Source organism: Aedes aegypti, chromosome 2 (genome assembly GCF_002204515.2).
Source record: "Aedes aegypti strain LVP_AGWG chromosome 2, AaegL5.0 Primary Assembly, whole genome shotgun sequence".
Lineage (NCBI taxonomy): Eukaryota > Metazoa > Arthropoda > Insecta > Diptera > Culicidae > Aedes > Aedes aegypti.
Genome location: NC_035108.1, coordinates 186,520,340 through 186,536,965, shown reverse-complemented (window position 1 = coordinate 186,536,965; position 16,626 = coordinate 186,520,340). Strand labels below are relative to the sequence as shown.

The 16,626-nt window shown below is 39.4% G+C and overlaps 1 protein-coding gene across 1 annotated transcript in view; it reads right to left on the bottom strand.

Moving 5' to 3' along the window:
- Window positions 1-11,982: 11,982 nt before the first annotated feature.
- LOC5576856 (bestrophin-2) overlaps window positions 11,983-16,626 on the bottom strand; it is a 103,607-nt gene continuing 98,963 nt past the window's right edge. Inside the window, exon 9 of the mRNA XM_021843413.1 lies at window positions 11,983-13,358. Within this exon, the coding sequence (XP_021699105.1) occupies window positions 12,898-13,358 (461 nt within the window). The 3' untranslated portion in view covers window positions 11,983-12,897. The remainder of the gene's footprint in view (window positions 13,359-16,626) is intronic.

The window sequence follows — 16,626 nt, the reverse complement described above, 5'->3', positions numbered from 1 at the left end:
CGAGTTTATAAATTTTCTACCGAACTAGTCTGTTATAGTATGCGACTCAACTTATGATAACAAATGTTGATTTGACCGCTGCTACGAAGCTGAGACGAAACAAAATGTACAAATGAACTCAGAAAATAGCATTTTATGCGAGGAAACTCATCAGTCCGACGATTTCATGCACCGTGTTTTGCGGGATTGATGTAATTCGTATGAGTAAACGAGTTATTACGTAAACTTTTATGCGAATGGTAAGCTGACAGGGTCGTTAGGGCAAAAGGGTCACTAGGCCGAAAATGACAGATAGTTCTAATGAACTGTAATATCGAACAAATAACTAACAGGGATAGGTCAGGATAATTTGCATTACCTAGAAGCCGCCGAATGATTTTTCAGGTCGAATGGATTACTTGTTTTCGATTAGGATAATTTGCGTTACCTAGAAGCCCACAAATCTGTAGTGAAATAATAACTAGAAAGAACATCCTTTGAAAAAAAAGGAAAAAAAACTCTGATTAATGTGTTAGCCATATGAAATAACAGTAAATGATCAAATGTTATTTCGGTCTAACGACGCTTTCGGCCTAACGACGCTTTCGACCTAACGACCCTTTCGGCCTAACGACCTGCACCTAAAACATGGGACTTTTATACGAATACAGTTCTTGAAAGAAAATCCTCTAAGATTTATTCTATAAATTCAAGATTTTTCAAGAATTTTGCCCTTTACTTTTAATCCCTCTACTAGCAACTTCATTTTTTACCGAAAAAAAATTATCAAATCGTGATAACTTTTTTGTTTCTCAATATTTTTGCACCATTTTTTCACAAGTTCTCAAAAAATCGATGATGATTATTGGTCTTCTGGATCCGAAAATATTCCGAAATTCCTTGGAGGACCGACGCGTAGCCATAACCCACATAAATATCTCAGGCCACGAAATTTTCATCGTATTCGGATATTCACTCTTTGAAACAATACATTAATGAGAAAATTTAGTGAAAAAATCAAGCAATTCAGTGCAGCCGTCTTTTAGTAATGATCATTTATGTTTCTGGTACCACGTCGGCCAAATAAAGATCTTGAAAACTCCATAAAACATCATATCGTAATTTCCAGGTATCCCCAAGAATACTTAACCGGTTTGTATGATTTTTTTATAGTTGTTCCTTATTACCAGGCATTGTATAGTCCATATTTTATTTTTACATAAATTGACGTAACACAAAATGGCCGCCAAAGACATTTTATATGGAGAATGTCGGCCCTCCAAGGAACATCAGAATGTCTTCAAAACCAGATCACCAAAGATTAATATTGAAACGGTTTCGTAAGCTAGAATAGATGTTTGACGACTTGTGACAAAAATGGTGCAAACATATTGAGAAACAAAAAAATTATCGTGATTTGATTTTTTTTGCGGTAAAAAATGAAGCTGCTGATAGAGGGGTTTAAGTTCTTTCCAGTCATTCTCGAGTAATATCTCAAATAAAATATCGATGAATTTATTAAAAATGCATTTGAGGTTTCACAACAAAAATGCTACAGCAATTATATCGATAATTCATTCAAAAATTTCCTCAGCAATTGGGTCCTAAATTTTTTAATGAATTCTTGTTTTTATTTGATAACACGAAAGAGCATGTTACTGCAACTCCTTTAGAAATTTTTCCCGCTGAAATAAGGACTATATCATGTTTAAACTCAAATTTCAAAATTTGGTCCATGGATGAACCTTGACACTTTTGATCATGTTTGACGTTCGCTTAGTCGTCAAAAACACCACAGGGCTTTTAGTTTTAACACTGGGGTTATTCCTATTTGACATTTCGGAAGGAACACGGAAAACAAAATATACCCAAAAATTTGAGTTTAAGCCAAGGGGTGTGACAAAATCTAAAGAAACATAAAAGAATGGTTTTCGGGCTTAAACCAACGGAGAACATTAAAAAATTGAGTAAACATGGTTTTTTGTCCTAAACTTAAGCGTTTAGCACTAAAATTGGGACAAGGCTTTAGGATCCTATTCCAATCGTTTTTTTTTACCAAAAATACCTTTAGAAATTGCTACAGGATATTATCCAGGAATTATATTACTTATTTTTTTAATGATTATCCTAGAAAATGCATCAAGACTTGTCAAGAACTTGCAACTTTCTTTTCAGAGATCCTTAGAGTTGATTCAAATATTACGTAACGCAAAATTTGTCAATTTCATACCCCTTCCCTCCACTACGTAACAGCTTTTGTATGGGAAGTTTTAAATTTTTGTATGGACCGTAACATCATACAAGACCACTTTCCTCCCCCTGTTGCGTTACGTAATATTTGAACGCTCGCTTACCAGGGTTCATCACAATTTCCTACTGGAGTTTTATCAGGGATTACTGTAAGATTTGTTTCGGAAATATGACCCGGATTTTTCACGCAATTTCTCCAATAATTTCTAAAAAATATTTGACAATTCCTTGCAAAAATACCCGGATAAACTTTTTGAGTATACTTCTGTGGGAAATATTGCAAATAATTTAAGATTTATGGCAAGGTGATGGCCTTTCGTGTTTACTGTTCAACATTGCGTTAGAGGGTGTGATAAGAAGAGCGGGGATAGACACGAGTGGCACGATTTTCAGAAAGTCCGTCCAGCTACAGTCGAGCCTCCTATTAAACGCAATCCTATAACGCGCACTCCTATGAGACACACTAGAGCTTTATAGGAGAACCAGGGCTTATGGGATTTCATCACTTTGGGGGTGTTGTTGAATATCTCGTATGTCAAAAAAGATAGCACAGTACTGTCTTCAGTGAAGTTTCAGTACTAAGTACGATCTACCTTTAGGAGTTGAGGATCATCCTTTTAGTTGAGAACTTGGCCAGTAGGGGCGATTTTTCTTACTTGCGCTATATGAATCATGAGAGATAAGAATGCAAAATATTGTCACATATTATATCTCTAGATCCTGAACATCCAAAACATGGTTGGTGTCTTCGGAAAAGTTGTTCAGTAGCTCAAAGGCTAACATGCGGTGGCCATTCTGATACGGAACTCTATAGAACTATGAATTGCACCAGCTGCTGGGAAAACCAATCATCGTCTACCTCGTAAAAATTGGGAGGTTGTGGTGGGCCGGGCATGTCACCAGAATTTCGGATAAGTAACACTCCGGTGAAAATGGTTCTCGAAAACAATCCGACCGGCACAAGGGTGCGCAGCGGGCAAGATGGATCGACCAAAATTAGGACGATCAGCGGACCCTTCGCAGAATGCGAGGCTGGCGACAAGCAGCTATGGACCGTGACGAATGGAGACGTAGCCTACGTACAGCAGAGGCCACCCAGGCCTTAGCCTGATTGGTAAGGTAAGAAATGAAAGAGTTTAATGAGAAGTAATTTCTCTTCCTTACAGCAATACCTTGAAGAAATTTCTTGTAATATTAAAATAAATACTAGCGGTGGCAGAGCCACTTGAAAGGTTCCTCAAAGAACCCCAAAAATAATTATATTTGGATTTATTGGAAAAAGCCCTAGAAAAATGTGTGTAGTATGGTGATGCTGACTGCACGACAAAGAGCAACTACGAGTTCGCTGAACTCTACAACATGCAATGCACTTTGAATTACAAAGGATTTTCAACTGTAACATCTACATGTGAGATTTGTGCGGTAAAAGTTGCGAAAAAATATGGATCTTTCATAAGTGCAACTTTACCTATTGATTTTGCGCATCAAAACGATAGAATATGTTTCTTCACCTATTGTCAAAACTGTCAGTTACTCTAACTGGTAATTCATACAAACTTCACGAACAATTCAATTTTCAGCTTGATACCTATTTGGTCAACATCAGCAAACTATTTTTTCAGCTAATTCACAACTATCCTCTCAAATTTCATTTCCGAATGGAAATTTGTAAGGTCAACTAAAAATTTATACACAAAGGTGTATCTCAATAGATTGCCGCCGAAAAGTCTAATCATCAGAAGGAATCGAATATATTGAGAACACAAATCATACCTCACGTGACTTCACACCACCGTCGATGATAAGATCAATAAATGCTTCAATTGGGCCGCAAGTACGAAATCCTCCTAGCTTAGTTTGTCTGGATCAGAGATGCCTATTTATGTAGGTAACTTCATTTGCATGCTGATTGTGATAATTAGAGTACAGATGTTGATCAACGGGGTAAACTAATCAATATATAACACACCGAATGTAAATTACTCTGATCAACTACTGCGATTTGTCATCAAATATATTACTTTTCATCATTGGCTGTGCTGTCGTTGGGTTGAGAAGAAATAATCAAATGGAAAGAAACACGCTTCTTCGGAGTAAGTTTATTGAGTGGTATTGGTATTCAATTTCACGCGAAAACCGATTTTCGCACGTTCGTCGCTTGCAGATGCATTGAAGTCTATCTAATAGACGATATGATGAGTAATTTCACAATGACCAGATTTACCCCAAACATCAAGCTACGGAACGATAATGTGAAAAAAAAACATAACAATTCTTCTGCAAATTATGCCGTTGCCGTCAGTGTAAAATATTTCATTTTGGATGTAAACCATTGATCGCTATTGATTTCCAGACGAACGAAATGAAATATTTCTGAAATACTTTGTAAATGATTTTTTATCGAAATTCCTACGAAGCTAATCCAAAACACTTTCAACAATTTCTGATTGATCGACTAGGATCGGGAAGAATTGCTAAAAGTAATTTTAAGAAAAAAGTATTTAAAAAAATTATGAGTTTTTGAATTGATGACCCTAAAGTGACTATAAATCACCAGAAGAGATCAAAAGTTATCCAGCTCTTTACGATCGCTATAAAACATCAAGGGGTTATTCACATTTGATGTTTCTAGCCTACCGATTTTATAGCAGTATCTTAGTAGGCAGTTATCTAGGATTGTTGATTCAAACGTCAATTTTTTTCAATGAGAATAACGAACGGAGTTATTAATTTGTACTAAGTCCATCCAGCGGAAGAAAATCTAGTCCACCACGTCAACTGTAGTCCAGCTTTCATATGGAAACCACGTGCATTTTGTAAAGTAATAGGTTTTGAATTGTCATGAGGGATTTGGTTTAATTCTCAGGGTCGGTAAAGGGTCTGTTGAAATTCTGAATATCATATAGCGCAATCCATTCACTTTTATTCACAATATAGGAATATGCATGTAAATTAAATAAAACAAAAAACCTTCCATAAAGCTACAAGGACAAAGTCATTTGTCAAAGTGGAACCTTAATTCTATAAAATTTTGTTGTTGACAAAATGCTTGTTTGTTAAGTAACAAATCTAGAGTTTGTCTTACATCCTACGTTGAAATACTCTCCGATTACGCCAAGCGTATCAGAGATCCAATAAATGCCAATATACACTAAATGACACTTCTATTTTATCGAGCACCACACACATTTTTAATTTCCCCTTTAATTATTTTTCGTGTACCGTAATCCTCCTTGTGCTAAAGGCCGCGGTTCAGTTCTCCAGTAGAGCTGTTATATACCCATTCCAACAGATGGTCGAGGGCTCGAACATCCACATGGAACTTATGTCATTTCCCTTAAGTAGGACACAGTTGTTCCGTACCTTGATTCTGCTGAAAGAGATTATTGTGTTAAAAATCATTCGATAAATTAAGGCGAAGTAGGCCATCATTGAAATTTGTACTGGGCATCGATGATTGTAGCTATATAATTCGTCTTACGATGGCAGCTAGCCAGCTCGCCAGCTGTCACTTTCACCTCCCCTGTAGCTGACCTCACTTCGCACCCACTGACTACTTAGATCACTGAACCTCCCTTCAATCAATATTGGAACAAACTATCGAACGTTGAAAAATGTTGACATTTTCCATGTTTTCATTAATTTTCCATTCAGGCACAGCTTGCTGTGATGCTGCTATAATAAATTATGGTGTATTCAACATACATCAAATGGGGGTGATTCAAAATTTTATGGCATCCAGGCGTAAAAAGCTGGATATATAAGATATTTTTTTTGTAATTCCGTTGCATATCAGCCTATTTTTATCGAAAGAATAAACGACACCACGGCTTACTTTTCCCATCAATTAAAACAGCACTGTCAGTGCAACAAAAACAGTACTTTTCAGTACTAAAATAAAAAACGTTACATTTCAGTGCTACTGAAACAGTACTTTTCAGTACAACTTTTTTCTACTATTGATCCCTGTACGATCCTTGTTTGGACCCGTGCCTTCGATTTTTCGTTGTATCCGTTGGCGAAAGCTAGCGGTGGTAACCCTTTTTGGACACCGTCTTGGGAAAAACCTCTTAGGAGGTCTTGTCTTCTTTCGTTCATTCATAAACATGGGTGCAACTACAAACAAACGGAAGGGTGAATCTCTGAATTCACAACTTCCTTCCAAAAAAGTGGGATTTAAAACTGTCACTAAACGTGGCAAGAATGGAAGTAAGAACGTTTCTCCGGAATGCGCGTTTTCTTCCAAGGATGAAATGGATAATGTTGACAATTGCATCGAAATGAGCAATCAGTTCGATACTCTAGACAAATTTTCCGAACACCGAATCGAAGAAGTCTCTAGCCCAGGCTCTTTGATTCAAGTGAGGAAGCAAAGAGTGCCACCTATCGTGGTCAGTTGTTCCGAATTTGGAGGATTAAGGCAGGAGTTTTTTTTTCACCGTCGCTTACTCTCACACCAAAAAGCTCTGTTAATGTGCTCCCTGGTAGTGGAGTCATGTACACTTAAATAATAAAAAAAACTAGCAAAAAACAAGAAAACAAAAAAAAGCAAATCGGTGTGTATAAGGGAATAATTACACTTAAATAAAAACTTAGCTAGGGATACCATAAGTGGAATTCATTTCTTTTAAAGGGGTCCCTGATTCGCTAGAAAATTAATTGAACCTAAATAATATAAATAACATATTCAACTATTCATGATACTAATTACAACCATTTATAACATTTTATAGAGTGTACTTCTAGAGAATATAGCTAAAATCTGGCAGTTGATATGGTTTTATAAAAGGAAGGAATTCATTTTGGACCTGAAATACTGTTTAAGGCTTGTTTTGAATAATAATCTTCTATTTATCAGTTTCAATTGCTCTAGAACATTATATATAGTTGGACCATACAAGGATATTCGCATTTGGCCAAGATTACTGGAAGCTCTAGATCTCACAAAATTATTAGCATACCTTGTACACCCGATTCTGTTTTTGCACGGATTTTTTTTTTACACGGCCGTGCAAAAAAAGTTTCCATACATTTTTTCCCCGCCAAACCTTATTTTTGCATGAAACGTCGAGAAATGGTGTTACTTTTTTTGCACGGTTTTTGAAATTTTCAACTGAAAACTTTTTTTGCACGGTACGCATTCCACGTGCAAAAACAGAATCGGATGTATTGGGTCCGTGAATTCTGGTATTCAGAATCAGATTATTATGCATGTTGGGATTTTTTATGATTAGTTAGGAATTACAACTGTAAGAAAATCGAATACTTTATCACTTCTCGATAGTGACAAAGTAACACGATATGCATATGAACATGGGATATACTACAATAGATAAAATATTGGTAGCAGTGTAACACGCCAGCCTGCGCGTTTCGGGGTTTAAAGTAAGGTGGCTTACGCGCCACTCCTTTCGGAGATCAATGGTTGTTTCGGGGAACCGCCCCAGTAAAGTAAAATAAATTAAATAAAAAAAAAACTACGACCGAATTAACATGCAAAATCTTTACGCAAATATTTATTGACGACTCATCACTATTCGACACTAAACAACATAAATTTTACTATTAATTTCGCCTACATTTATTCTCCCCTCTTTATTCATCAACATATACAAAACATAACATTAACATTCCTCTTCTCAATTTATTCTCTCTCTTCACATCTTCATTTTACTCTATCCTAGGCCTAACCTTTGCTTTCCCTTCTATCTACTTTTCTCTTGTCGTGATGGATGGTGCGTTCATGTGCAGTTGTTCATTCAGGGGTGTGCGTGTGTGCGTGCTCGTAGTGACTACCAGCGCAAGCGCGGGAGCTAAGGTTAGCCACGTGAATTAATCGTACAGCCACACTACCGACTCATAGGCTACGGTAGCGGGTCAAAATTGAGCCATGCGCATGGACTTACTTCTAATCATGCATGATCGGCCAGTGATGAGAATTTAGCGAGTTTAGTTTGCGATATCGAATCGTTTGTATGTTTCACGAAACCCCAAATCCCTTCCTTCCTTTAATTGTTTTTCCCAAAGTTGGACGTCAGACGACTCGTAAATATCTCTGATCGGGAGTAATTAGACCCAATCCCTGGGGGTCTCTACGGCCGGGCAAGCCCTAAACTGGTAGGTGGTCTCCGAAAGGAGTGGCGCGTAAGCCACCTTACTTTAAACCCCGAAACGCGCAGGCTGACGTGTTACAGCAGTGGTTTATGTTCAGAACAGAAAAAAATCCGTTATTATTTTGTTTAATGGAATTCAGAATCGTAGCACTTACAGGGCTTGCATGACTTTGAATTCCATTAGCACGTGGCAATGTCATTCAAGGTAGGTAACTAATTAGAAATTTAGGACAATAGCATTCAGCGTAACGATGCGTTCAGGGTGATGACGCTCGAGTAAATGACGGAGATATGAAATGCAGGGTAGGGGCTTCTGGGGTAATATGCACTGACGGGGCAAAACGCACCTTGTCAAGTTCTCTGAAATAAACGAGTTTTAAAAGAAAAACACTATGCGGATTGATGAAACTTTGTAAATTGTTGACACCCTGAGAATTTGATACATTTTGAAAAACTTAACAGGAAGATAGAACAATAAATTCAAGAAGCACGATACTGATGTAACTTTTGAAAGTGATGATTTGAGAATTTTTACGTCCTCTCACCATAAAACAGATGATTAGAGAATGGGTTGTTGATGACATGACTTGGCGAAATAACACAAAGATTTCTATTTTCTATAACATTTTCTGTTAAGCACTCGGTTGGGGAAACATGCACTCCATTGGTCGGGGCAGAACGATCCATTCCAAAATAAACTATATTCATAAAAGTTAGGTCATTTGACGTCTTTACTAACGTATTTATGCACAATTATATCATCTTGTAGACGAAATTCATCAAAAACTCGTGTTTTTACCACAGACAAACAGACGTCACACTCTCACCGATGTCCATCGACCACCTTTTTAACGGCCGATTCAAATATATGGTAGGTGGCCAATCCACCACCCGCAGCGCTCGCATCGTTTTTGTTCGTGTTTGACGTTTACACACTACCGCCATCTGTTGGCCTGTCGGCCAAACACACCAATTTTAGCATTGGGCGTACATGTCCTCGTGACTATGATTTTGATCGAGATTTGTTCTAAGTGTTACGTCTGTTTGTCTGTGTTTTTACGATAAATAAAATGAAATTTGAAACACGATGGTGCATCTTGCCCCTTTGTTAAGGTGCGTCTTGCCTCAATGTTATGGTGCGTTCTGCCCAAAAAAGCGGTGCATCGTGCCCCGCATCAATCTTTATGCACGCAAAAGTAATGTTTGGAAATAATTTAAATTTTCCAACGATCCAATGTAATTATGATGAATTTTCTCAACACAATGTAGGGTGAACTCAAACCAACTAGATTCGTATATGGATCATTGAAGGTAGTTTTTGCCAGTGTTCACCGCATCAAAACAAAGGCGCCACTGTATATGGGAGTTAACATTGTGACAGCAATGTTGTTCTGTCAAACACACAAGGCTACGGTGGCGCTATCTATGCTTTCCATAGCGGCCGTTTTGGTTATTTTAATGATCCATTAAAACACTACATGTTGTTTAGTGTTCATTTCGGCACATTTTCCTTAAGTGGTGCATATTACCCCAGGAACCCCTAATGGGGTAGAATCTTTTCAAGAGGTATGCTTTGATTATTAATTTTTAAGCAAGACATGTAACATAAAACTCTGCAATTGTTATGATATTGAAAACAATGAATCCAAATAATAACGGATATTTCTTACTTTTCTCAAACGTATTTGAGGTATTGAGGCTTACTCTTCACAAGTTCGCTGATTTGATTGATTTATAAATTCTTACGTGTTACGTGTTTGTGAGATCGAAAAGACCGGGAAACCCACATGTCGAATTGTAGATTCGTAAAAAATCTAAATGTATAATGTATGCTACAAATGATCACAAAAGTATTGCTAGTGGTCTAGATTGATATATTTTGGCCAATAGTGCATTACTTAGCAATTGAAGTTCAAGGTCTGGAGCAGTCAAAAGTTAGCCGGAATAGCCGGCGGGCAGCTAGTTGAGCTAGTATATAAGCTAGTACAATAACTCCGTAATGCATTATATCGTTTGAGCCTATGGAAAATCAGTTCATCGTGAAACACTTTAACGGCATGTAAGTGCAATGTGTGTTTGAAAACATTTGAACATGTTTAACGGTATTAGAATGCCTAATCTATTTAAAATTAGTGGTTTTAATGGTTACAAAACTCAAAATTAGGAAGATCTTCTCATTTAAAACTATGCTCAGAGATGGTCACATTACTTTTCGAAACCATAAAAAAAATTTAGAATCTAAAGTGTCATGAACTTTGTTGAAAATAATTGCTATACACATGAAGTTTGAATTCTGTGGCAAATTAAGCGTATAAATTGTCATACAAGCTGGAAACTTGCATGCAAGAAAGTTGGCTGAAATAGTCAAATTTCGCATTTACAACTGTCAATATCTCAAAACTAGACGTGCTATAATATTTGTAAAAACGGCAATGAGCCTCTGTACGTGCCATAAATCCTTTTGTTCTTTTGTCTTTTACTGTGCGCCGTGTGTTGGTGCTGTCTCGTTCTCTCTCACGGGCAACTTGAAAACAGGGCGCACAGTAAAAGTCCAACGTTTTATAGCATGCATGAGCCTCTGTACGTGCCATAAATTATTTTGTTCTCATGACTTTTACTGTGTGTTGGTGCTGTCTCGCTCTCACGGACAACTTGAAAACAGGGCGCACAGTAAAAGTCAAACGTTTTATAGCATGCAGAGGCTCATGGATTCAGCAACCCTTAATCTAGTAAATATCGGTATTTTGGTGCTTGAGACAAAAACGTGTTCCGCAGTTTTGCATTTGTTGAGTCAATTTCAGAGTCTGATAGAGGCTTTTGGTGGATCTATGTTGTCTGTATGGAATGTTCTAGGATTCGTTTATTAGACCAGTATATTTTGCCCGGTACTCAAGATTTTCACTTGGTCCACTCTGACTGAACACATACTTGAATATTTCTGGGTTTCAATGCGGGTCAGGGCATTGAACAAAACTTTAATTTTCAAGTTATCGTGATGCCACTGATTTTTGAATTAAAGATATGGATTATTGAAGAATTTACGATACTGATGTCGAAGGATGTTGATAATCTGTTTATCTTAGAGACATGCACCTAGCTAGACCATGCAAGCATTGAATGATTGTTATTTTCCTAGTAATTGTTCAGTCAGAGTGAACCAAATCACTGAACGGTGGCCTTTACTGCCCATAAACGCATACTTGTCCCATGTGAATAGGAAATCCAGCAAACATGGGACTGACATGCATTTATGGGCAGTTTAGTTCAGTCAGTGTGGACTAATGTCACATAGTCCCCTAACAAATCGTTCCATTGGAGGTTTGGATTTTGTTTTTTATGATTGTCACTTCACATTATGTTGCTTGAAAGTAACACAAAGATGTGTAGAAATATTGAATCAAACTTTGAACGTGTTAAAAAATACAAAGTGTTAGACTTTAAGCCCATTTTCCTCAAAATATAAAAAATGTCACTTGGTCCATTCTAACCATCTGGTAATCAAACTCAACACCTTCAGCATAGCAAAGCCACGAACGGATGGATAAAAACTACGTAGTTAATGGACAGTGTCTTATGTAAGTTAAAGTTATAGTGCAGTTCGGATACAGTTCTAAATAACATTGACAACACTTTAAAGCGATTGAATAAAACATGACCGTCTGGTTTATTGTAATGTCTCACTTGTTCTCCTCGTGGTTGCTGTTCGGACTAACACAGGAATAAAATTGTATTCGACTTGATTCTCGTTAGCCTATAATTAAAATACCTTGTTCTATTTACACAATTTTAAAATCCTAAGCAATGCTCTAAGCAACATGAAATGCTATTTTGTTTATAAAATTAAAACAATCGTCTAATCAGTAATCAGTAAGTTTTGCAGCCGTTTGAACAATTGTTTGTAAAAAGGTAATGCTTCACTTTACATATAAGTATACTGTTGTTTGTCGTCTTCTAATACAAATGTAACCTGTCACAGCACCATCCGAGTGCATCATTTGTTAGGCACGCAATGGTCTAGCATTCAAAACAAGTCCTATGAGTCATTTTATCATTGTAACTTGTAAAGTCGCTCATGCTACGAAATTGCAGATGGTGATAGGCTATTACTAATAGCTTGAACATGTTTTTTGACATATATTGTTTGAAACATTGGAAATTGCATTTGAATGTCCTTTAAATTTTGTAGACATCTTGGAAATCCTAACCACTAATATGATTAGTAGATTGATCACAGACAAACAGACGTAACAATGTCGAAAAGTTCATCTACCACGCTGTTTCAATTCCATGTTCCTATATTTCATACCTCACAACAAGAGGCGCACGCATCATTTTCCTTGGTGTTTCACTTTTTACATAAGCGCTTTCTACTGGCTTTGTTGCACATAGGTAAATGTACTACGTGAAATATGACCACCAGATGATGATTGTGTGAAGTGTTCGGTGGATTTCGAAAGAAATTATTCCGAATTTTATGTCTGTTTGTCTGCATCTAGATTCAACATTTTTGTTCAATGCATATAGGTACGAGCATGCAACTTTTAGCAACGACGGCTCAAACATAGACTTCACTGTGTTTCGGCTTCCGTTTGCTCAGTGTCGATGCTGCGGACGATGACGGCTCGGAAGTCGATAGCTTTTTCTCATTGTTGAGCGTCACGGTGCTGACCTCTACGCCGTTGTCGCATGGCAAATCGGTGATGATGGTTCCGGCACTTCCGTTTGCCGCCGCCGTGGTTGTGACCGGAGTTACGGTGAAGGTCAACGGTATCGAGGTAATCGAGAGTGGGATGGCATCGGAGGATACGGTCACCGGGACGGCTGTGGCCGGGACCAGGTTTGCTGTGGTGGCTGCAGTTGTTCCGCCACTATCGGTGCTGTCGGCGGAACCGTTGGGGCCAGCGGCTGCCGGAAGGACTAGGACCGTATTGGCACCGAGGGTTCCGGCCTTACCCAGTGTAGAGCTGTTGCTGAGTGCCAGCTCCAAATTGGTTCCGTCCTTGGTGAAGGTGGTAACTGGTGGAGAGAAGAGATAGTGGATGCCAATTAGCGAGTTGTATTTAATTATAGGTGTCGAGTTTGACGATACATTCATACGCTTGGGAAGACAGTGATGACCATGCAAGGTATATTGTAATCAATGAGACGGAACAACCGATGGCATGTTTCCGATCCATTACTTACTGATGATTCAGCTATGGTAGTATAATAGAAAGGCGTTAAACCTGAGTCAGATTCATTTCAAATGACCTTGATATATGATTTCGATAAACATAATGCTTGGAAACCTGGTATGTAGACGATTTTTAGGAATTTGAAATGATATGTTGGCAGAAAGACCCAGGAGCGACAAAATCGACAAAAAATTCTCACTCAATAAAAGGACAGAAGGTTTCATAAAACACAAAGCTGAAAAGAAATCTCCGTTACAGTGGAGACGTAATATTAGCAAAAGAAGATGAGTGGCTGATCATCGTCCGAGTGCCGGAGAAGGACTCTAAGCTAAACTGCGCACTATGGCTCTCTGAACATTTAGCAAAATAAACGAACACAGCATTGATGATGATAAAGACGGTTTTTACGTAGCTCGAACGCTAGTACGACTGCTGCCTAAGCCACGACGTCAAAATCATCATAGGAGAGCTAAACGCTCAGGTAGGCCAGGAGGAAGCGTTCTGACCGACTATTGGAAAGTTCAGCGCTCATCAGCTGACGAACGAAAACGGCCTACGCCTGATTGATTTCGCCGGCACTAAGAGTATGGCCATTCGTAGCATCTACTTCCAGCACAGCCTTCCATACCGATACAACTGGAGATCACCATAGCAGACAGAATTACAAATCGAGCAGGTTCTGATGGATTGATGGCACTTCTCCGACATTATCGACGGCAGGACCTATCGTGGCGCTAATATCAACTCTGACCACTATCTGGTGATGGTTAAACTGCGCCCAAAACTCTCCATCGTTAACAACGTACGGTACCGATGGACGTCCCGGTATGGCATAGAGCGGCTTAAGCAACCGGATGTCGCAGCGGCATACGCGCAGCATCTCAAGGCTGCATTACCGGAAGAGGGTGAGCTGAATGCAGCCCCTCTTGAGGACTGCTGGAGAACAGTAAGAGCAGCCATCAACAATGTAGCTGAAAGCAACGTCGGGTACGTGGGAAGGAGTCAACGGAACGATTGGTTTGAAGAGAAAGTTAGGCAGATTCTGGAAGAGAAAAATGCAGCGCGATCGGTCATGCTGCAGTAAGGGACCCGGCAAAACGTGGAACATTATAGACGAAAAAAGCAACAGCAGACCCGTTTCTTTCGGGAGAAAAAACGCCGCCCGGAGGAGACGGAGTGCGATCTCAAAAAACACGTAAATTCTATCAGAAGGTCTACACATCCCACAACGGCTTCGTGCCGCGAGCCGAGATGTGCAGGGATAATGTAGGGAGCATCTTGACGAACGAGCGTGAGGTGATCGAAAGGTGGAAGCAGCACTTCGACGAGCACCTGAATGGCGCTGAGAGCACAGAAATAGAGAGCAACGGATGAAATACCTTCGTCAATACTGCGGGCGATGGAAACCAACCAGCCCTTACTTTGATGGAGGTTAAGGATGCCATTCACCAGCTCAAGCTGCTGGTAAGGATGGTATCGAAGCAGAAATCATAAAGATAGGCCCGGAGAGGATGGCTATTTGTCTTCACCGGCTGAAACAGAACAGCTACCGGAGGAGTGGAAGGAAGGGGTAATATACCCATCTACAAGACAAGTTAAATTGTGATAATTTTCGAGCGATCACCATTCTAAATGCGGCCTTCAAAGTATTATCCCAGATCATCTTCCGTCGTCTGTCACCTGTAGTAAACGACTTTGTGGGAAGCTATCAGGCCGGCTTCGTTGACGGCCGATCGATAACGGATCAGATCTTTACTATACGGCAAATCCTCCGAAAATGGCGTTGATATCAGGTCCTAACGCAACACCTGTTCATCGATTTCAAAGCAGCATACGATAGTATCGATCGCGTAGAGCAATGGAAAATCATTGATGTCAAGAATCTAGCACGCTTATCAATTCTCGAGCAAATGACCCGAAGAGTCGGAGAAAGATTTGAGACTGGGCTGTTATGGCGATACGATCATGTGGAGTTCACTGATCACCCAATGGCAGTTCGACGGCTACAGTGCTTTGAGCGACGGCTGAAGGCCAACCCTAAAATCGAAGAAAATGTTCGACGACAAATTGATGAATACCACGAGAAGGGATATATCCACAAAGCTCTGGAAGAAGAACTGATTTCGGCGGAACCCCACAAGGTCTGGTATCGTCCATTGAGTTTAGTGCAGAACCCCAAAAAGTCCAGCAAGATCCGTCCCGTTTGGGATGCGGCAGCAAAGGTGAACGGAATCTCTTTGAACAGTATGCTGATAAAGGGAACTGACCTCGTCGTGCCGTTACCAACTGTTTTGTATGAATTTCGAGAACGGCAAGTGGCTCTTGGCTGATCTGTAAGAAATGTTACATCGCTCTGAGGAACGTCGAGCACATCGTTTCATGTATCGAGAAACCCCAACTGAGAAGCCTTCGGTATTCATCATGAATGTAGCTACATTTGGAGCCACTAGTTCGCCATGCTCGGCGCAATACATAAAGAACCTTAACGCAAGGGAACATGCGGAGAGTACCCGAGAGGAGCCTAGGCTATCGAGCGTCGACATTACGTCGATGATTATCTCGACAGCTTTGACGATGAAGACGAAGCATGTCGTGTGGTGGAAGAGGTGAGGACAATCGATACAAAGGGCGGTTTCTTCACCATCCGGATCTGGTTGTCCAATTCTTCTGCGGTTCTGTGACGGGTCGGGGAAACAAGCGATTGCCGTCAAAACAAGTCAAACAGAGAGAATGCTGTGTAACCCCAGGTCGGACGTTTCCGTCTATGCAGCCGCATTGGATTTGACAATAACTCATACCAAGAGGAACATTCTTCGCTGCACAGAAAGAAAAATCCATGTAAATTTCAGCGAAAAATCATGCACATAAAGGGAATGCCAGATATGTCGCAAATTTACATGACACATCGTGTAAAATTATATCAACATCGTGTAAATTTATGCGAATTGACGCGTAATCGGTTAGAGTCCATGCTAGATTACACGATGTTTAGCGGAAACTTACATGATGTTGAGGTAATTTTACACGATGTGACCTGTAGATTTGCGACATATCTGGCATTCCATTTATGTGCACGATTTTACGCTGAAATTTACACGGATTTTTCTTTC